Source organism: Vanellus vanellus (genome assembly GCF_965231255.1).
Source record: "Vanellus vanellus genome assembly, chromosome: 5".
NCBI lineage: Eukaryota > Metazoa > Chordata > Aves > Charadriiformes > Charadriidae > Vanellus > Vanellus vanellus.
In genome coordinates, this window is record NC_138910.1 from 18,131,905 (window position 1) to 18,152,925 (window position 21,021).

At 50.8% G+C, this 21,021-nt stretch overlaps 1 protein-coding gene across 1 annotated transcript; it reads left to right on the forward strand.

Moving 5' to 3' along the window:
• Positions 1 to 234: 234 nt before the first annotated feature.
• ARPC2 (actin related protein 2/3 complex subunit 2) lies at positions 235 to 20,908 on the forward strand. Its single transcript, XM_082483902.1, has 10 exons — positions 235 to 403; positions 10,334 to 10,368; positions 11,397 to 11,509; positions 13,570 to 13,615; positions 14,187 to 14,373; positions 14,808 to 14,901; positions 17,184 to 17,310; positions 18,996 to 19,096; positions 19,585 to 19,685; positions 20,464 to 20,908. The coding sequence occupies exons 1-10, from the start codon at positions 330 to 332 to the stop codon at positions 20,486 to 20,488; spliced, it is 903 nt and encodes a 300-aa protein (XP_082340028.1). The 5' UTR covers positions 235 to 329; the 3' UTR covers positions 20,489 to 20,908.
• Positions 20,909 to 21,021: the final 113 nt, after the last annotated feature.

Here is a 21,021-nt window from a genome sequence, read left to right on the forward strand (position 1 = left end):
CCCCGAGGACACCCCTCTCCCCGTGCCCCCCCCACCCCATTTAGGGGCACCTCCGGTGTACCCCACTCCCCCGCCGCAGCCCCCTCCCGCGCCCTCCGCCGGTCGGTGGGCGGGGCACCCTGTGACGTCAGCGCGGAGGGCGGGGCGGCCGCGCCTGCGCCACCGCCTGCCGGCTCCGCCGTCGCCGCCGCCGCCGGGGGCCGGAAGTGACGCGCGGGCGCGAGAGCGGAAGCGGCGGCGCAGGCTCGGGCGGGTCCCCGGTGCGCGCAGCGGGCTCGGCTCCCTCCGGCCTCGGCGCCCTGAGAGCCCCTCCCCTCCCCGGCACCGACATGATCCTGCTCGAGGTCAACAACCGCATCATCGAGGAGACCCTCACGCTTAAGTTCGAGGGCGCGGCCGCCGGGTAGGGACAAGGCGGGGGGCCGGTCCGGGCCTGACCGGGGCGGGGACGGGAGCGGCGGGGACGGGGCGTGCCCGGTCGGCGGGCTGAGGGAGGGGCGGGAGTCGCCGGTGTAGGATGGGGGCCCGGGGGATGATGGGGGTGGGGTGTAGGGGGGGTGTGGGGTGGTGGTGACAAGGCAGGATGGGGGCCTGGAGAGTGATGGGGGATGGCAGTGTGGTAGGTTGGGGGGTGTGGGGAGCGAGGAGAGCAGAGCTGGGGCGGGGTGGGGGCCTGCGGGGTGGGAGGGCTGGGGTCGGTGCTGGAGGAGGGTGGTCTGGGCTGGGGGCGGTGGGGTTGGCCGAAGCTTGGGCAGAGTGAAGGGCTAGGGGATGAGGGGGCAGTGGGGCTTGATGGGGTGGTTAGTGCCAGGGCAGTGTGGAGAGCCGGGGGATGCGGAGGGAGCCAGGGAGGGTATTGGAGATTGTAGTGTTGGGGCGGGCTGGGGGAGCCGAGCTGGAGGAGAGAGCCTGGGCAAGGAGAGAGTCAGGAAGGAAGGGGAGAAAGGTGGATTTGCAGGGATGTTTGGTTCGGGTAAAGCAGCCTTGATCAAAACGGGCCCAGCATGGTGCTTGTGCTGAATGTGTGGGGGTAGCCGAGAAACAGGAAGCCTGTGGGGGGAGCCGTGGCCTCAGCCTTTTGCTTTGGGGGTGGGGAGCAGATTCTAGCCTGCCCCCCTTTGCTTTCCCGAGCAGGAGGGATGCGGGCCCACGGGTCTGCCGTGGCCCGTAGTGCCACGCTGGTGGGTGTGCTGGCCTCGGGGAGTGGGTTGGGGGCTGGTTTGCACCTGCATCTCTGGCTGGGACAGCTCAGTCCCTGGGGAGCCAGTGATTGTTTTAATGCAAGTGTTGCACCAGGGCTGTAAAGGTGCTTATCTGAGCACAGCTTAGCTCAAAAGAGAGTTCCTTCATATAAACGTCCTTATCTGCAGACGAGCTACCTGTGGGCTGCCTGCGCTGTCTACACGGGGCACCTTTGTACAGAGACAAAACCTTGAGAAGCAAAGCGCAGTGGTGTTATCTCTGGGGTGGAGCCTGCCCTGGCGCTTCAAAGAGCAGGGCCCAGCCTGCTCTGGGAAGGGACTCCCCAGACAGGTGCCTTTTTCTGTGTCACCTTTTCCTCCAGTGGCTTTCAAAGCTCTCAGCCTTTTGTGTGCAGAACTTTGACAGAGGCTGTTTCCTCTGCTTTCCCCTCTCAATTGACTTCTTGCTCGAGTTTGTTTGGGGATTTTTTTTTTATTATCTTATTTTTTTCATAAAATAACCTCACAGGCTGCACTGCCTTGCAGGATAGCTGAGCTTCTTGCAGGCTTTTTATTCTTCTTGAACCTGATCGTTTACCACAACAAGTTTCCCCAGAGCAAAGGCGCCACACTAGGAAGAGAGAGCTCCCAGGTGACTGCTATGGTATTGCAGCTGCATCTATTAGAAAATATTACATGTATGGAGGTTAATAGTGTGTGTCAAAAATACTCATTCATCACAAGCCCATACCAATGCACTCTTTCTGCTGGAAAGAGGAGAATGCCCATGCGTCCCTGTGATGGCGTAAATGTGGAGGTGGCAGTCTGCACATTTAAACACACCTTGAAACCCTGACTCTGTGTGACCAGAGCTGGGGTTGCTCGCTCTGCACCAGCCTGCAGGCCCCCAAAGTTTCCGTTTTGCTGTATGGCAAAGCCTTCTCCCTTCTCTGTCAGCCCGCTTGCCTGGCATACCGATTGTTCCTGGATCAATTTGTAGTGCGACTGATGGTGCTCTGCTTCGTACTCATCTACAGCATGTTCTCTTCTTTAGATGTTGTTTCTAGGTAAGTTTTGTGCCTTAAGCATATTGCTGGAGGAGAGGAAGTAAGTTACTTCTGCATTTAGTCTGTGCTTCTGCTGGGGCCCTCCTGTCCAGGCGAGTGCAGGGTGGAGACAAGGGTCTGAGATGTGTGGGGAGGTGTATGTTTTTTTCCTCTTGGTTTCAGATCTTTTAGTGAATGGGTGTTATGCAGTGTTTATTCATGTGAAATTTCTTTTCCCTCCGGCCACAGTTCTGGGGTCATTCCCGTGGCATTGAGCCTGGAGGCAGTAGAGGATTTGCTGTCTTTGGGTGTTTTGGTGATGGTTTTCCCAAGGCGTGTTTTGGGGATGGACACAGGACAGTCAGGGCAAGGTCAAGCTTGGAGGGATTCGGTGACTTGCGGGAGTGAGTCTGGACACTCGGACAGAGTTGGTTTTGAGTTATTTGGTCTAAACCAGGAGTGAGGCAGATGCAATGCACGTATTTGTCCATAATGGTTGTCTCAGAGCCAGGTGTGACTGGTGGCTTCAGCGCCAGCCTGGGAGTCGGGCAAGGCGGGGTTTGTTTCCAAATCCTTTGCCGGAGACTTGTTCTGTGACATGGACTGTGTCGCTCCCCTCTGCTTCCCGTGCCCACACTGTGGCCGTGATTCAGCAGAGCTTTCCTTGACCATCAGGTGAGAGACACTTTGAATTTCACTGTATCGAACTAGGAACTAGGTCACATCTAGAAGTTGGAGCTACTAACTGATCATAACGTTATTGTCATATATTATATGTTGAAATCTGCTCTGTGTGGAGGTCCATCAGCTGTCTCTGGAGTTCCCAGTGTAGAAGGTGCCTTGGCAGACTGCAGACAGAGATCGGAACTCAAGGCAGAGCCTAACCTGTGTCCAAGAGTCCTTCTTGACCAGGTCCTTGGGTCTTGGCAGCATTTGCCTGTGAGTAGGGTAATTCCAAATTTAGTTTGGTTTTGTGGACAAAACCCATGGAAGTCTCACCTTGGACAGCCACCATCGAACAGTGGTATTTGATCAAAGTGCTGACAGGTAATGGACTTCAATGCATCTGATTTTTTTTCTTTTTCTGTTTTTAACATTGTAATTTCTTGTTTTAAATCCATTTCCTTAAACCAACCACATTTTTTAAATAAAGGCCTAAAGCTACCAGAATCCCTTGAACTAACTTGAGTTAGGAATTTGCTGCCGAAACTTTCAGGCGTCAAACTGCTGCAGTGGGTAATACCTGGTCAGTACCTGGAAACAAGTGTGTTGAAATGAGTCAGCTCCTGAGTTTTTATAGGTGTCAAGAGAATAAACTGTTCCATAAGCTTTTGACTAATTCATTTTGACTTGAGATGTTGCCTAGAAGCTGGAGTCACGCTCGCGTTTTCCCATTTCTGATAGAAACTTGATGTGAGGGGATGAGCCCTAACAGTTAGAAGATGTTGTTTCTCATCATTGCGTCCCTTTGCTAACCACACAGGCAGAAAAAGAAAAAAAAACAAAAACAAAAAAAAAAAAGCCGTTTCAGTGTAAAACATTTTGATGACTGTCATCTGTGTCTGGTGAATACTCATTCTGTTTAACACACGGGGAGGAACTGCCTCCCAAAACAGATTTGCTGTCCAGTTTTGTCCTGCTCTAGTTTAACTGACCCCAGTGAAAGTGGCACAGGGCTTCATTCATGGGGTTTGGTTTTCTAGCCATACATAGCTTGCCCTGAATTCCCAGTAAATTAATCATCTATCTCAAATTGTTACTTAGTATTTACCCACTGCGCAAAAGAAAACAGATTTGCATATCTGGGGAACAGCATGCATTTTCCTTTGGTTGGGGGCGGAGGGAAGAGAATCTCAAATTCAATTGTTGGTTTCTTTACAGCCTTCAGTAGGTACAAATCTGCAGGGCTTCATGACTATTAGCTATGTAGGAAAACAACTGAAGCTTGAACTTCCCTGATGTCAAGCGGTTCCTGTGAGCTGGTTGGAGAGCTGGGCTGAGGCTGCGCCCGCGTGCTTTATGGTATTTCCCGTTTGCGGCCACTTTGGTGCTTGTCGGCTGTAGAGCTGAGTCCTTCAGACAGACAGGCTGAGCACTGGGTGAAACTGGGTAACATGAACTTTGCGTTCATGATGTGACATGTGAAGTGAGTTGGAGACTGAGGAGCGTGTGGAGGCTGTCTGGCATAGTAGAAAGGTAGAGGAGCTTCGGGTCCTGCTGGCCACTACTGAGAAATTCCCCGTGGGACTGGCTGTGGAGATCTGTGGCTCTGGCACTTCAGGGGAGCTCAGCGGCCTCACTGAAAACAGAGATTGCTCCTCTTCCACCTTCTTGCTGACACAGGCATTTTTCTGGCTTCAGGGGAAACAGGACTGGGGAAGTGACCTAGGTTAAAATTAAACAGGCAAAACTGGGTATTTTTAGCCCAGATTAGTTTCCTCATCCCATTCATTGTGCGAAGGCTGCTCTCCATGGGGCAGCTGAGGAGCAGGGATCAGATCTCCCTCCTTCAGCAGCAGTGGCAGGTGTTGGCTCAGTGTCCTCCCAAGCCCAGCCTGGAGCTGCACATCTCCCCCGGCCCAACCTCACCTGCTGGAACTCAATCTGCCTGACTCTGAGGAGAGCTTGGGCGATGCCACTAGCAGAAAGTGGTACCCGCAGGTTCAGCGTGGCATGGGCGGCACTGTACACCTTGGCTGTCTGCCCATGTTGATTGAGTGTGCTGTAGGTGTTTGAGCATAGCTCCTGGGCTGCCACAGCACATCTGGACTCAGCCACCAGGGAAGGTGACTTTACATTAATGGTGGATCGTGAACCACCTCTGTCTGAAACTCAGCAGTGCTTTGCTTTTGAGCAATAACGCAGGTAACAGAAGGGAAGAGCAACCTGGGTCTGCAAAGTGTTAGGATTTCACAGGTTGTTCTGTCACTGCTCCAGCCTCAGTTTTCATCTTGGGTTCCTGAGAGGGGCATGCTCGGTATTATCCTCCAAGAACAGTTCTCGCTGCAGCCACCAGTGCTTGACACCAGACAAAATTGGGTATCAGTCACCATGCTAAAGAAACACAGTGACTGGTGTGTGCAAAATGAGGCTCTTCCCCAGAGACCTGCTGCAGCGCTGGATCACTCCAGCGGTGAACCGCAGGCTACCTGCCTGCAGCTGGAACGGAGACACGTGGGGGAAGACCTGGCTGGAAGCATATCTGCCTGTACCTGCATGCTGCGGGACCAGCCCATGCTTTGTCCACTGGGAATCCCAAGACCTTGCTAGCAGCCAGCCTCCTACAGGCTGTGGGGCCCCACAGGCGAGGGAGAAGCTTGGGCACAGAGGGGTCACCTAACCAAGAGGGGAGAGCCCGCACGCTTGGGGGCTGCTGTACACAGCTTAGCATCGCCCTGACGGAGCACTCCTCGAGTTCATGGTGGGTGTGCTGCCAGAGCTACGGGAGCTCTTTGATTTCATGCACTCCCGCAGCTTACGCAGAGTAGCTTTTGTTAGCTGAGCAGAGCCCGGGAGTGGAGGAACTGTTCGGATAATTTTAGACATTGCTCATAATTTTTTTTATTGGGGTGACCTTTCTGTAGCAAGAGCCTGCAGTCTGTCACTGAATCTGTCTCACTCTCTCCAAACTGTGTGTCGACTCTGGTGATCTGAAAGCTCTGCTCAGAGCTTTAAGCTTTGAAATACCCCCTTTCATTTTTTTTCCCCTCTCCTCTGGGGCAAGAGATTAGAATATCTGCATGCCTGCAGCTTTTAAAATAATTGCCATCCTCCTTTATTTGGTACAGGCCTTAATTGTGATGTGGGAGATGCTTCAATACATTTTGTTGGCCAAGTTTGCATTTAGGTCTGTTTAATACAGAAAATGAGGGCTCTGTATAATTACAGTCTTCGTTCTTCTGTTCTTAAATTTCTTGTAACATATGGCTAAGAGCCTCCGTGGCCTGAGAATGAAGCAGGGAAGTTTGGAAGTTGTCCGAGTCAAAATTGAGGAAATGCTGTCAGAAAAAAAGATTTGCTCTTGCTCTTAAGTGCTCGCTGGCGTCTCTCCACAGGCACTGTGGCTCTTTGTGGATGTTCTGCCGGGTTGAAAAATCTGATTTGGAGCTGACTCTGTATTAGATAGAGCGTAGGAGCCATTTGGAGATGAATAGGAGGAATGCGGGCAAGAAGACGTAAAACCTGTCAGGGCTTTTTATTGTTACAAGCAGAGGGCAGATGGGATTTGGTGTGGATTTGACTTCAGATCTGGTAAGTGTTATCAGAAAATGGACCGCTGCCGCTGCTTGGAACAGCTGCCATTTTAGTGTCTGAGTTCAGGCAGAGTTTTGCAGAAAGGTCTGGTCTGGATTTGGTGTTTAGTGCAGAAAGGAGCCATCTCAGTTATTCCCAGTATGGGCTGGTTTTACATTTGGGACAGAGGGCAGCAAACAGGGAAGGTTGCTGGGGGACACTCTGGTTCAGGTAGCATTGGTGGTAAGGAGCTTGCAGGAGTCACAGCAGCTCTCCGCTTTGGGAGCGGCTGGGCTGTACTGTCTGAAATCCTCTAAGCATAGCCAGGCTTAGTCTGGTTCTCCGAGACGTGAATCGGGGGTGGAAGTGAACCCCAAACGAGCTGCCGGCTGCCCAGAGCCCCACTTCGAAGTAAAACGCAAAAAAGGACAGATGAGATTTACAGTTACTCTGCGCCGAGCTGCTCAATTGCCAATTCTCACTATGGGTGTGGATGAGCCTCATCACGGAGGCAGGGGACACTGGTGTGCACTAGACCAGGCAGAGCTCTTTGGGATCACACCAGTAACCAGACAGTAGCCGGTACCCACCCCGCAGTGACACAGCCCCAGTCCCAGGCCTGCTGTGCATCCCCTCCGTGAAGCTTTTGCCCTCATGAGAGCAGGGCAGTCTGGGAGGGCCAAACATGGAGAGGACATCGCTGGGGCTCCGCAGGGTGTTCGGCACGTCCCCACTGCTATTTCTGTTGGCGGAAGATGGGGTTGGTGGGAGGTCGAGGGGAAGTGATCGCGTGTGTACGACCTGCAGTGTCCGGAAGCCACAGAAGGCTGGAGGTGAGAACTCCTCTCCCTTCTGCCTGGGGACTTCTTGATGGAGGAACAACAACTCAGGTAGCAAAAGGGGTGATTTTTCAGTTATAGAAATGTTTTAAGTAGCCAGGATAGTTTTGGTGAGGTGAGACAGAGAAATAAATAGAAGCACTTTAAACTTTGGGGTTGTAAGGCTGCTGAACTGTGAAGGGCTAAGAGAGCTTGCTTCGCTCCCGGCCATACTTCTGATAACCTTCCCTGTCCTCCCCTGGGCTGGGCCAGGCGAGGGTTACTTAGGTGTGTGCCAGGTGAACCAGAAAAAACACCCTGCAGTAGTTGATGGGGCCAGGGTGGCTGCGAGGAGCTCTGTATGCGGCTCACGTGAGCTCTCCCTTCACTGAGGCTGTGCGCTGGGAAGCGGTTGAATATTCAGCACCCAAAGTTCTGCCCAGTTACCTGCTTTTCCCTTAAATATCCCTTAAATATCTCCCCTCCTCACCATCCCCAAGTACAAGAATCAAGCCACTTGGGAAATCGGTGTTAAAATAACTTCTCCAAGAAATCATGCCTGAGCGATGAAATGTTCAGAAATGGGGCCGTGTCAGCCGTAAGCTTTTGTGTGCAGAACAAAGGCTCTCGTGCAGAGCCATTAACTGACTGGGTACGTTGTTTCACACCGCTTCTTAAATAAGGCGACGAGTGATCTTCCTGCCATCCCCTGGGGTACTGGGTGAAGGAGCAGGAGATCGTTGTCCTTCCTAGGCAATACCTCTCCAGTGCTCACTAGCTGTCAGTTGCTTCCCTGCGTTGCTCGGAGGGAGATGCGGTGTTTGGAGGCTCTGCTGGGAACCAGGGCTCTGGGAGGTGTCAGCTCCATGTGCATGGGGAATAATGGGGCTTGAGCAGTGTAACTCTGAGAAGACGGAACAGACATTTAAGGATGTGTCCTCTTTAATATTTCAAGTTCTCGTGTGCCTGACTGCGCTATCTTTAAAGCTTCCTACATAGGTTTCTTTTTTTATAAAAATTTATGCTGCCTTCCAAGCTGATTCCCGAGTCTGAGTGTGGTGCTCTAAAAGAAGAACACGTCTGCGTCGACTGACCGAGTAGGATCAGTGGGATTTTCTTTTATCTCTGCTCTGAGCAGTCCTCAGTCAGCAGGAGTGGCTTGGATGTGGCTTGGGGAATTGCCTCCCTTTCCAAGAGCCCAGATTGAATATGCAGCCAGGGATACCCTGTGACCCTCCATCTCCAGCCTGGCTGGGAGGGGAGGATGAGAGCGGGAGAGGTCGCAGGTAGCTGGCACAGCTTTTCAAGTAAAGGACCTGCCTTGGGTGCATTCGCACTGCTCCTTTCAAGTGCGTGGTTTTTATCTTCAGCGATGCAGCACTAAAGACGGAGGCTCTCCAGCCTCCTGACAAAAAGGGCTGTTGCTTTTCACAGGTAATAACTTTCAAGAAGCAGTAACACTTCATCGTTTCCACTTACCATCTCTGGCTGGGGGTTAATTCCTCCCTTTCTACCTGAGTAAAATGTTGACTGGGTGCATCATCTGGGATCAGTGCTGTTCAGTGCCTTGCTCTCCCTGCAGTGCCTGTCTTGAGTTTTAGCACATCATGGTCATTCCTAGCTTCCAGGAATGAGACTGTCTGGAGAAAAACTGACGGAAGAACAGTGCTTTCTGCTGGGGGAAAAAAAATATCATTAAAGCCTTTCCAGAATGTGGTATGGGAAAGTAGAAATTGAGTCATTACTTCCCCCGCTTTTCTGGGTGTGTGTACCAAGGTGTAGCTGGTATCCAGCAGCATATGTGTGCTTGAAAGTTTCAGCAAAAAGGTTGTCTCTGGACAGCGGCAGTGTAGTTGAGACCACAAGGCTGCCTCAACACACGGGCTTTGGTTTGGGGATTTATTTCAGTTCATTGGTTCAAATGGGTTTGAATGAACTGTTTTAGAGGCTAGATTTCTGTTGGCAGCATCATTAGCCTGTACTCTGTTTAATACCAGCCACTTTTGAAAAATAAGCGGAGGTATGCTGTGAAACAGCAGTAGCAGACTGGCATTTTTATCCTGTTCTCATTTTCCACCCTTGCTCTCAGTGGTGGAGATACCTTTGCATTTCTCACTGTTGGAGAATGACCTATTAATACCAGTCCCCTCAGAGCTGCCAAAGCAGTTATTTAGTGCCATTCCCAACAAAATGACTTTCCAGAAGCAGTTAGATCTTTCACGGGATGCTACTGTCCTACAGATCACAGACAAACTGGTAAATAGGGTTTCTTAAGATGTTATTGAATCTTGATACCCATAGCACGAGAAATGATGTGCCTTTGGCTCACAAGGTGCTCTTGTTGCTGATCAGGAATCCCAAAGACCACACTGGGCAGTGTTAGGGCAAACCCAGATCTACAGCTTTTCCTGCGGAGATAGCTGACATAGCGTTGGGGTGTTTCAGAAGGGATGTGGGGGGTCAGAATGAAATGCACATCTGGAAAGTTTCCTTCTGTTGTTTGCTGTTAGCCCTGAAATTGGAGAAGGGGTCTTTTCTGCGAGTGAATTATATCAACGTGTTTGCAGAGCTGCTGCCACTGGGGAAGGAGGCACTGTTTCAGGAAGGGTTACTCAGCCTCTAAGTCCCTTCCATGAACTGGTATCGCAGGAACTTGGAAAACAGCCTCCGTCCCCAAACCTGTGTCGTGGCTGTTCTGTATGGAGAATGCGCTTGTTAAAACGAACTCCTTAGTGATGAGTAGCTTTCTCAGACATTTCTAACTGGAAATCTGCACTTTCAAAATCTATTAATAAATTACAAATAATAATGATCTCTGCCAGCTTTGTGGCCTATTTTATATCATCTGGGGTAAAACTGATGCTTATAGGAATGGGAGGAACTCTGAGATTTCTTGTCAAAGGTTATCTGCTAGTTGAACAGCTGGAGTTAGAAGGGTTTTCAGGTAGAGCAGCTTGTGAGAAATAAAGCATTAGAAATTAATCCTCTTTCCTTCACAGCTTGGATGCTACTGTTTGAGTTCTCATTTACTTCCTTTGTTTTCTTTGCCTTTTAGAAATAAACCAGAGGCAGTAGAAGTCACATTTGCAGGTAAGCTCCGCAGCTCTCTTGACTTCACTGAAAAAAGGGCTGGCTCAAATGGTCTGCCCACGGTTATGCCCAGTGTGCCCGAATTCACCCAGCACCACTGTGGGGGGAAGAGAGCCATGCAGGGGCAGACAGTGTGGGCACCCTGCAGCATCCCTGGAACTGAGGCTTTGTAGACTGCCCCAATATTTTCTCTGTCTGTCTGCCTTCCCTGAGACTTTTCCCACAGCAGTAAGTTCAGTGGTGGCAGCACTTTGTTTGGTGTGTGCGTGCTACATCACTCTTTTACCTCGCCTGTTCTCCAGTCCTGCCCTTGATGCTACTTGATATTAGGTCTTTAGCACCATCTGGTTTGGGTTGTTAGAAAGCTGGCTCAGGGTGACAGGCAAGATGAATTCATTGCCTGAAGTTTGCTCTCCAGCATGAGAAGTGCCAAGGAAGTTCAAGCGTTCATTCAGCGACTGATTTTTTTTTTTCGCTTCTGTTATCATGAGTCTGTGTAAGCTGCAGAGCTCCGCAGGGAAGTGGAGCTTGCTAGGTAGCTTGAGGGTTGCCTTTCCCTGCCTCCTGCCCTCCCTGCCCATTCTGCAGTGAAGTGGAAGCTGTCTCAGCAGGCAGCAGCTGAGCTGCCTTTGCTGGCAGAGATGTTTTCTCCTCAAGGCTGCAACTCTGGCCTGGTGGGCATGTCAGTCACTTTCTGTGTTGGCCATCCAGAAGGCTCCCGTCTCTGTGCGTTTGTATCCTCGTGCATTGAGCACAAGCAGATTTGCCAGGGATGCTAAATGACACTAGACTAAAGCTTTCTGTGATGGACAGGTGTCAAAACCATTTCAGCCCTGTGAATGATAAGAGGTCTCCTACACGACATTACCACTTTCCTTAATTACGGGTTTGTCTCTTGGTGTATGTGTAAGAGCTGGAGCAGAGGGAACAGTGTTGCTTTATGCAATTCCTAGAACACGTAGGGAAAACCTTCCTCAGAAATAGGAACTGGTTCCAGTTCCCTCATGTTTCTCTCACCTGCTTTATAGACTTTGATGGAGTCCTTTACCATATTTCAAACCCCAATGGAGACAAGACAAAAGTGATGGTCAGTATTTCTCTGAAATTCTACAAGGAACTCCAGGAACACGGTGCTGATGAGGTGAGTGAGCATCTTTGGGCCTTGAGCCTACAAATACTGTCTTAGCATGGGCAATGTCCTCACGATGTTGATGGCTCTAATGTCTAACCTTTAGAGAAGCATCTGTATTCCCATCTCACAGTGGCTAAAGGAGCAGCCCTGTGCCAACAGAGTGTCCCACTTTGCTGGAAGACAAGGGCAAAGTGTGTTCACACTCTCTCATGAATCAGAAGTCATCTTATATGACCCTACAGTCTGAAAGGCAAAAGGCACCACTAATTTTGAAAGTCCAAATGAGTGAAGCTTGACCATTTAGAAATAGTTTCCCTGACTGATGTGCTCAGCCTGCAAGTTAAGGGAGGCACCAAGACAAATCCAGAGTCTCGTGGCACTGCTCTTCTGAATCTAACCAGACTTGAGAGTGAGTGATGGGCTCCTGCTGCGTGTGCAGACCTTGATCTGCAGACTGTCTGGTTCCCTTTTTGCTGCTGCTGTGTGAAGTAGCAGGTTCAGTTCCTGTTGAATGGGCCGGGGCTGCGGAGAGCCATTTATGGTAGAAAGAAGGAGCCTCTCTGAGCTGTGGTTGGGTGGTGAGGCAGGAAGTGTGACTCAGTTCCTGAGTCAGTTTTCAAATCTCCGCATGGTAGCAAATGGGCTTCACCCAAGGCTCTTCAGCAGGCTTTTGCCTCTGAGTGTCTGTCCTTGGAGGAAAACAAGGAAACTGCTCGATGACTTTGTTGTGGGTCTGACAGAAAACAGACGATTAGAACCCAACATGAATTCCTGCAAGTTGCTGCAAGAGCTACCAAAGTCAGAATAAATATGACTTGAGTGTCCTGCTTTCCTGGTTCCTGTATGCAGAGCTTTCTAGGGGCAGTGTTGCCCACTACTGAAGGTACTGCTGCTGGCAAACCGGAGTTAAGCAGCCCAAATGGTGGAGCCGTCTCCCCAGCACATTTAGCGAGGATCAGTACGGTGTGTAATCCCAAGAGAACCACTCTGGTAGGTGAGTGGCTGACACCACTGTGATCCAGCAGCCACCGCAGTGGTGGTGGAAGGCAATTTCCTAAGCTTTTAAAGGAAAGTGCAATCTCTGTAGGACTGCCTTGGGAGTGCTGACTAAATACAAATTATGTTTTAAATTGCCAGTTAGCAAACTGTTGCTTTCTGTGCTTCCCTGGAGATGATGGAGCTTGTTTCTGCTCCGTCTTTCATGAAACCCCACTGTGAAGAGCACAAAGTGAGGTTCCTGCTAAGACAGAGCATGCATCTCCCTGGGCTGCTGCAGGCAGGTTCTCTGCTGAGAGGAGGTTTTGGCATGCAGAGAGCCTGTGCATCCTTCTCTGCGTGGTAGTGGGTGTCATCCCAGGAGGGCCAGTTCTGCTACAGCATTGTTGTGTTCTCTGTGAAATACCTCCTGTTCCCAGCCCCCTCATTGACACAGAGCTATGGCTCAGTTGAAAATTGCCATTGATGTAAAATTCAGCAGTGATTATGTTTGAAGAAAGGTTTTTGCTGTGCTGTAGGCGGCTCTGCTTCTGGAAGGCATCCAAGCTGCCTGGCAGTCTCCTCTCCATCCCCATCTGTCCCATGCAATAAGCTGAGACAGAGCGGGCGATCGCCTGGCCATGCTGCACCTGACCCCTGCTCTGCACTTGCCTTCCTGCAAGGAGGGGGACAGGGCATGCTTTGCATCTGCCTTTGAATGGGGAGAAGGGTTGTAGCCCTCAGATCTGTTGTGTCGAGCTCTGCTGACAGTTCTTCTTTGAAGGTATGGGTTGTATGGAAGGGGTTTTCTTCCCCACACAAGTTCAGGACTAGCAAGAACTTTAAAAAGTTCCAGTTTTGAGCCCTGTCCTGCAGTACATCCCCTTTCAGCGGTGTTCAGGGAGCTCTGCCTAGAGCAGGAGCAGCCAGTAATACTAGAAGCCGATGACTTAATATTTGTCCAAGTTCACTTAGACTAGGGGAGGCAGATGCTGTAATTTGATGTTTCTAAATGAAGACCAAACACAGCCTGGGCTGTGCAGGAGGAAGCAACTCTGCTAGCTTGTGCTCTCAATGTTTAATTTCTTTCCTAGGTATTGAAGAAAGTCTATGGAAACTACTTGGTAAATCCTGAATCAGGTAACCCTGCGATAACATTTACTCTATGTGTGTGCACGTGTGCATGAGTGCAATTCCAAAATTACTTAGGTCACCTCAGAAATGCTCAAATGAAGGCTGCACTTCAAAAGCTTGATATCTGGGACTCTCTGTACAATGAATGGCAATTTAAAAGGTGGCTCAGGTGCGTCAGGGCTGAAGTAGCTTGCAGCACAAGTTGTAATTCTTGATGCAGCCCTCCTCCAGGAAGCCTCTGTTCCTCACGGTTGGAGTCTTTGTTCTTCTCAAAGACACTTTGTGAGACGCAGGAAAACCATGGTTACCTGTGACAGCATCTCTTCCTACTCACTGCAAAAACTTGGGAGCAGCTCAGCCAGCACGTGTCTGGGAGCTCGGGAAGGAGCCCCAGGGGTGTTGCCACAGCCACGTGCCAAGTTCAGGCATGGCTTCTGGCAGTGCTTGGAGTAGGAAGCTCTCACCCCTGGGGCTTCTGGGAGGGCTTGAGGCAAAGGTGGGATTGTAGGTGTCTTTTTTCTCTGGCTTCATTAAGGCCCTGCATAGATTATTAAGGTTAGTGGTTGTCCCTCCCTAGGTTATAATGTCTCTTTGCTCTACGACCTGGAGAACCTTCCTGCAGACAAGGATGCTATCGTGCACCAAGCCGGCATGCTGAAGCGCAACTGCTTTGCTTCAGTCTTTGAGAAGTATTTCAAATTCCAGGAAGAGGGCAAAGAAGGAGAAAAAAGAGCGGTCATCCACTACAGGGACGATGAGACAATGTAAGTGTTCAAACCAAGCAGCACGGGAGTCGGACAGCTGTCAGTACACTCTATTCCTGCTCACAGCTGTAGGTTGTGGTGGAAAGTCAGGAAATCCTACTGCTCCATGCTTTGGCAGAGTAATAAGGGCCTGTCCTAGGCTGGCAGAAGTATCCATTGAGGGTAATGTTCATGCCTTGGGCTGCAGGGATGTTACACAAGAGTCTCTGTTAGTAGCAGCACTTGTGGCTGCATGCAGGAGAGGAACTGGCCACTCCCAACAGAAGTGTTTTGCTCCCTGTAAATACTGTCTCGAGGGAGGGGAAATTTTCAAGCAGCCAGGTCTGTGAATGGTTGTTGAATCTACTTGACCTTGTCACATGGTTGCTGCCTTATCCAGTTGTACTTCTTGGCTCCTGTTCACAGCTGGGTTCTCCTCTCTCACCCACCTGCAGGTATGTCGAGGCAAAAAAGGACCGCGTCACAGTTGTGTTCAGCACAGTATTTAAGGATGACGATGATGTGGTGATCGGAAAGGTGTTTATGCAGGTATGGAAACTGAATTACAGGGAAAGGGGCTGGTCTTCAATTCGGACACCTTGCTTGAAGCAGCATTGCCAAACAAGCAGATGTTAGGCTGAAGTGAGCTCACAGGCATTTCAATGCACGTAAATACTTTGCAGGGCTCCAGGCTGCACTGGGATGGAAGAACCATGTTAATAGGCGTAGGTGGTGTATTTTTTTTTAATCCAGGCTCTTGCATTGGCATCTTTATTATCAATGGTCTTGCTTGTATGGACAATCAAACATACTATGTGTTACAGATGAGAAACACCACGGTGAATACTTCAGTATCCATTTTGAGGCCCTGTGGTGTAAGGATCGCCCCAGCTGAGGAGCTGAGCATGGTGGGGAGGCTGTAGAGGGAGAAGGGGTGAGGCGATGTGCTGTGCCTGGGATGGTGCTGGGAGTTGTCTTCATCTCAAAGTTTGTTCCTGCTATTGCTCAAATGCTGCAGAGAGACTCAGTGGCTCAGTGTGGCTGCTCTCACATGCTGTGAGGGGCTCGAATTTGAGCTTTTCAGAGATATGAATTTACTTCGTTTGCTGGCTTGAATCAATCATCATAATGCCAAGTACTTTGGGACTCAGATACCCTTTGCAACTGCCACTTAGGTGGGAAGCATTCAGAGGCCTGTAGTAAACACTTTGCACGTCTGTTAGCGACCGTGTGCAGCCTGTGGAGATTGAGACATTTGCTTACAGCTGGGGAAGGCTCAGTGCATGCTGGTATGTGTGTTCATCTGTGTTGCTGGCCTGCCTAGCTCACCTTGTGTCTGCTGAAGCACCTGGGGAGCGTCCTGCACAGGTACAGCTGTGGCGCAGGGCCCTGCAGGGTGTTCCAGGGCTGGAGGAGCTTTAGCACGTCCATTCAGGGGTGTTAGGCTGTGCTGCTGACAGTCAAGTTACTGGCCCAGTTTGCTGGATAGCAGTTTACCTGTGTTTGGGGTCATTAGAACAGGATCTGTTGTGAGAAGAGTCTTACCTTGCAGCTCCACTGTCTGTGTTCTTTAGCTATGGGCAGGGCATCCCCACCAGCTTATTCCACAGCCTGGAATTCAGCTTTTAAAACAGGGAGGGAGGTGCAAGATGAACAAAATAGGGTTTGTGAGGCTCCCAGGGAGGTGGCAGGGCTTCAAGGCAGCAGATGTCCCAGAGTCTTCATGTCCCGAGTTCTTGGTTTTTACAACAGCAAACCCTGCTCCTGCTCAGCCACAAGAATTTCCACTCTGAGTCACGCTGGCTCCTTCCCTCCAGCTATTACTCTTGCATAATGCAGCCCAGTCGGGCATGGTGGCTGCTCATCTGGGCTCTCATGGAGAAAATCTGACCATTAACTAACCAGTGAAGCTGTTTGAACCATTTCACCCTCTGGCATAAGCAGGCGGCAGTGCAAGCTGAGTATTTCATTAAGGAAACCCCAGTGAACTCCTCTGTTCTCTAAAAGGGGCACAGATGTTTCTGCCCTTCCTGGGATGAGGTGTGCTCAGAAGGAAGGAGAGGCCGAGGGTGGCTGATAATGTATAGGTTGGGCTGGGGGGCAGTGAGGCAAAGGGGAGGCTGCCTTTCCCTGAGGCAGTGGAGTGGTGCCTGGACTTTGCCAGCCCTGTGTAGGGACAGTCCTGTAACTCCTGAAATGCAGAGTTAGTTCATTTCACGTGAGGTTGGGGTCATGCTGCTGTCGGAGAGGTTCCCTGGCGGAAGGGATCTCCCTGCCTGGAGGTATTGTTTAAAGACATAGAGAAGTGTTAGGAGGAGCAGGCTTCACACACAAGCTTCACATCCTGTAGATGCCTCTTAGTGCCTCTTAATGGCAAAAACTCCTGGTGGGAGATGCTTTCTCAAATAGCAGAGCCTTTATGCTGGATGCAATGGAGACCTTGCAGCCCTTTCTGAGAATTTCCCTTCCACCCCATCTGGGGTTATGGGCGCTTCCTGCCTTCACTGGAAGCATTGATGGTGTTGACTTTCTGACAGGTGCTATACTGTCTCATGTGCTTGCTCAGAGGTGTCAATTCCACAAAACACCCATGGCAATAAATGTGACACCGAAAGCCACCGCAGCTGAGGGGCTGTGCTAGGGACAACTGTGCATTTTGGTCTGGTTTTGCTGGGGAAAAGGATTGTTTTCCAGAGGTTTGGCCTGGTGGATTTGGCCCATGCAGGGAAAGGTGGGAAACCTCCTGCTCAGTTGCCCTGTGGGTGTGGGGACACCCCATTTGCTTTCCTGAAGTGTCACAGTGGGACTCACCTTCACTTTGTCTTGCTTAGGAGTTCAAGGAGGGTCGCCGGGCCAGTCACACAGCCCCACAGGTGCTCTTCAGCCACAGGGAGCCACCCTTGGAGCTGAAAGACACAGACGCAGCCGTCGGCGACAATATTGGCTACATCACCTTTGGTAAGCAGGCAGCTCTGCAGCCTGGGGACGTTCAGGGAGGAGAGAGGCTCCTGCTGCTGCATGAAAAACTAAAAGGAATTTGCCTTTCCTGAAGTGGACCTGACCAAGTGGGTCACTGGGGGCTGAAGGGACTCTGGAGTCACATTCTGCATCATCTGTCCCCTTCACTTCAGTGTTCAGTGTGTCCCTTTGCTCACCTCAGCTCTGTTTTGGGCAAGAAGGCATGAAAGTAGACAGTGAACCATTTAGTGTCTCCCTGTAAAATTAAAGTTCAGCATTTGGGATCAAGGGAAGGGAGACTTTGCTGCAATATTGTGGAAACTGGAGGTTTCTTGTGGGGAGTTCAAGAGGTAATGGGCACAAACTTGAGCATAGGAAGTTCCATCTTAACATGAGGAAGAACTTCTTTACTTTGAGGGTGGCAGAGCACTGGCACGGGCTGCCCAGAGAGGTTGTGGGGTCTCCCACACTGGAGACATTCAAAACCCGCCTGGACGCCTTCCTGTGTAACCTGCTGTAGGTGACCCTGCTCTGGCAGGGGGGTTGGACTAGATGATCTCCAGAGGTCCCTTCCAACCCTGACCATTCTGTGAGTTTTCACGTGAGTGTGTTTGTAGCTTGTCCAGCTGCAGGCACCTCTGTAGTGTTTGATCAGTAGAGGCAACCAAAGGGCAGTAGCAGCGCAGTGAGTTCTGCTTCTCCGTCTCTGCCTCTTTGCTCTGGGCCAAACGCTTCCATCTCTGATGAGCCATGTTCCCCTGCCTGCAGAGGTGCTGGCCAGCAGAGTCACCGCTTCCTCCTGGGCAGCTGTGCTGATGGCTGAGCTGAGAAGTCCAAAGCCTGCTCTGTTCAAAGAGAAAGGGCTCTTCCAGAGAAATTGGGGGTCATGGTTATATCTGCCATTAGGGGCTCTCTCAGGCTGGCATTCCTGCACCTCAGAGGTGGAGCACAGACGTTTCAGTGGAAGGTGAAGCACTGCCCTCCTCCCGTTCTGGGAATGGTGCCCTGAGGTTAGGGCAGCTCCTCAGCTGTGGGAGGGCTGTCTAATGGCAGGTCTGGGACTGCAAGCAAGACTTCATTCTTGTTGAGATGCAATTTCCCTGTTATCTGATCTGACAGTCCCAGGTGAGATCATCACCCAGACAAAAAGGTCTTTCATGGATCTGGGACGCTTAGCACAGCACCAGCCTGTGGAAAGAGCAAGCCACTGGACCCCTGCAATAACCATGTCTGGCTCTGTCACAGCTCCAGCAAGCTGTCAGCAGGGATCCACAACTGATTTCAAGATCCAAGGGCAGACTGGATCTTGAGATCAGTTGAGCAGCCTGGCTGCCCTTGTCTGCCTCCCAGATCTCTCCTTCGTTCTGCTTCTCCCAAGCACTGAAGTAACATCATGCAGTTTCCTAGAGTTCTGTCATCTCTGGGCACTTGGCCTTACCTGCGTCCTGCAGAGTGCACAGCTGTGTCCAGGCTGCTGCGGGCGACATGGAAAAGTGCTGCTAAGCACTGTGTTTAAAATCACAAGTGCTGCTTAATCTTGATGTGTATCGCAGTAAAGGGCTCTTCGTAGAGACTGTAGTAGCTGTTCAGAGGAGCACACCCTGGAGCCTCCAGCACTGGAGGAACCTGAAGCCCTTTGGTAGCCTCAGGAGGCACTAACGGTTTGTGTCACCCTCTTCTTTCAGTGCTGTTCCCCCGTCACACCAATGCTGCTGCCAGAGACAACACCATAAACCTGATCCACACATTCCGGGACTACCTGCACTATCACATCAAGTGCTCGAAGGTACCGAGGGGACGGGGCTGGGCAATACAGGGTAGCTTCAGGCCGTCTAACCTGGGTGCTGCAGGGGAGGAGCACGAGGCAGTGGTGCCCCCCTGAGAACTCACTAAGGACTGGCATTGCCCTCCCCGATCACACAGGGTTGGCAAATGTTGCATCATTACCTTCTCCCTGTTCTTTGGCACAGGCAGTGCCTGTTTGCTTCCTATCCTAGCAGTGAAGTAGGGTGGGGTTTTTTTTCCCCTTTTGAATCTGCTTTTCTTTCCGGGAACATAAGTAAGGGTAATTGTTCAATGAGACCTGACTTTCACCAGGGCTCAGGTGGAAATTTTCACTGTTCCCTCCTGAACTCCCCTCATAGCACTGTGGCTGTGCAGAGCTAGGTGCTTTCCCAACAAGGAGCAGAAACATAGCTCCCACCCTGTGTCCTGAAATCTCAGCTATGAATTCAGGATCCTGACGTGTCCCCTTTTTGTCCCAATGAAACGCAGGCCTATATTCACACACGTATGAGGGCGAAAACATCAGATTTCCTTAAGGTGCTGAATCGTGCCCGTCCAGATGCAGAGAAGAAAGAAATGAAAACAATCACGTGAGTAGCAAAGTGGGTCTGTCTGGCTGTGCTTCCCTGCCAGCCACGAACTCGCTCCTTCTCAGCTCGGCATACTCCAGTCCAGTAAGGACTGTGCCAGCAGGTCCTTTGCAAAAGTAGGCCCATACACAGCTCTGCAAGCCTTGGTGTCTCCACTGTCCCCACCAGAGACCATGGTGACATTTGTAGAACTTCTCCCCCATTGTATTAAAGCTGCCCGATTGGCTCTGGGGGCAGCTCCAGCTCATGAGGGAGAGTGGCCAGGTCCTTCCCGGGGGGTTGTGGGTGCTAGAGTGGGATTGTGCTGTCCGGTAGGTCTACAGTTTCTTGGGCCCTTTGACCAGCAGATGGCTGGGGCCAGGAGCACGCCCAGGCCACTGCGCTGGCTGGCTGGCTGGCTGGCTCCCTCTTGTGAATAAAGCAGCCCAGAGTGACATAGGTGGAGGAAGACCATTTGCGTGAACATGTTTCCCTTGTGTCCTTTACCCTCTGCTGATCCCAGAGCCCCTTGATGTCTTCTTTCTTTGCATCCTGGTATGTCACCTTTGTGTTCTGCTCCAGGGCAGCAGGGTTGTCCCCTCTCCAAAAGCCAACCCCTCCCCACAGTCCCATAACCCCGTTCTGCAGCCACAAACACCTGTGAGCTCTGAACCCGTGGTGTCTGCCTGGCTTTGAGAGCTCAGTGCAAGCATGTGCCCCACAAAAAGCCCCACAGCCACCTTGGGGCACCCCAGAACAGTGCCAGGGGCTGTGCTGACCTCTCTCTGCATCCTTTCAGGGGGAAGACGTTCACAACCCGTTAACGCCAGGGTCACCGAGGCTGCTGTGGAGGACGAAGGTTGGGGCACTTGCTACCCGATAATCGTAGCTTTTAATGTTGCACCTCTGTGGGGCTCATAAGGAATTCAAGCAATCGGGGTCTGTTTGTACGACAGTTTGGGGAGTAATCTGCAGAAACGAGCTGTGCTTGCGAGGACTCGATCGTTCCAAGAAACAAAACCTTAATTCCAGTTTGATTGACTTATTTTCTTTTCTTTTTTTAATTTTTTTTTTTCTTTTCAAGCTGTTTCGCTTTGCAATATGTTACCGGAAATAAGTTGCAGTATTTCTTATGAGAATAATGCAATATTAACTTGTTTTCTTCTGAGTATTTGAGTTCAAAACTCCTGTATCTGAAGAAATACTGTTGGGGTTCATTAATAAAGGAGATCTTTCTATCTTAAGGGCTGTGGGGCTTTGGCTTGTCAATGCATGTGGCCTTGCCCTGGAAGGGGTGTTTGAAGTCACAGCTGCAAGGGGAGGTAATTACTGTATCTGGGAGCAAATTACTTCTGGT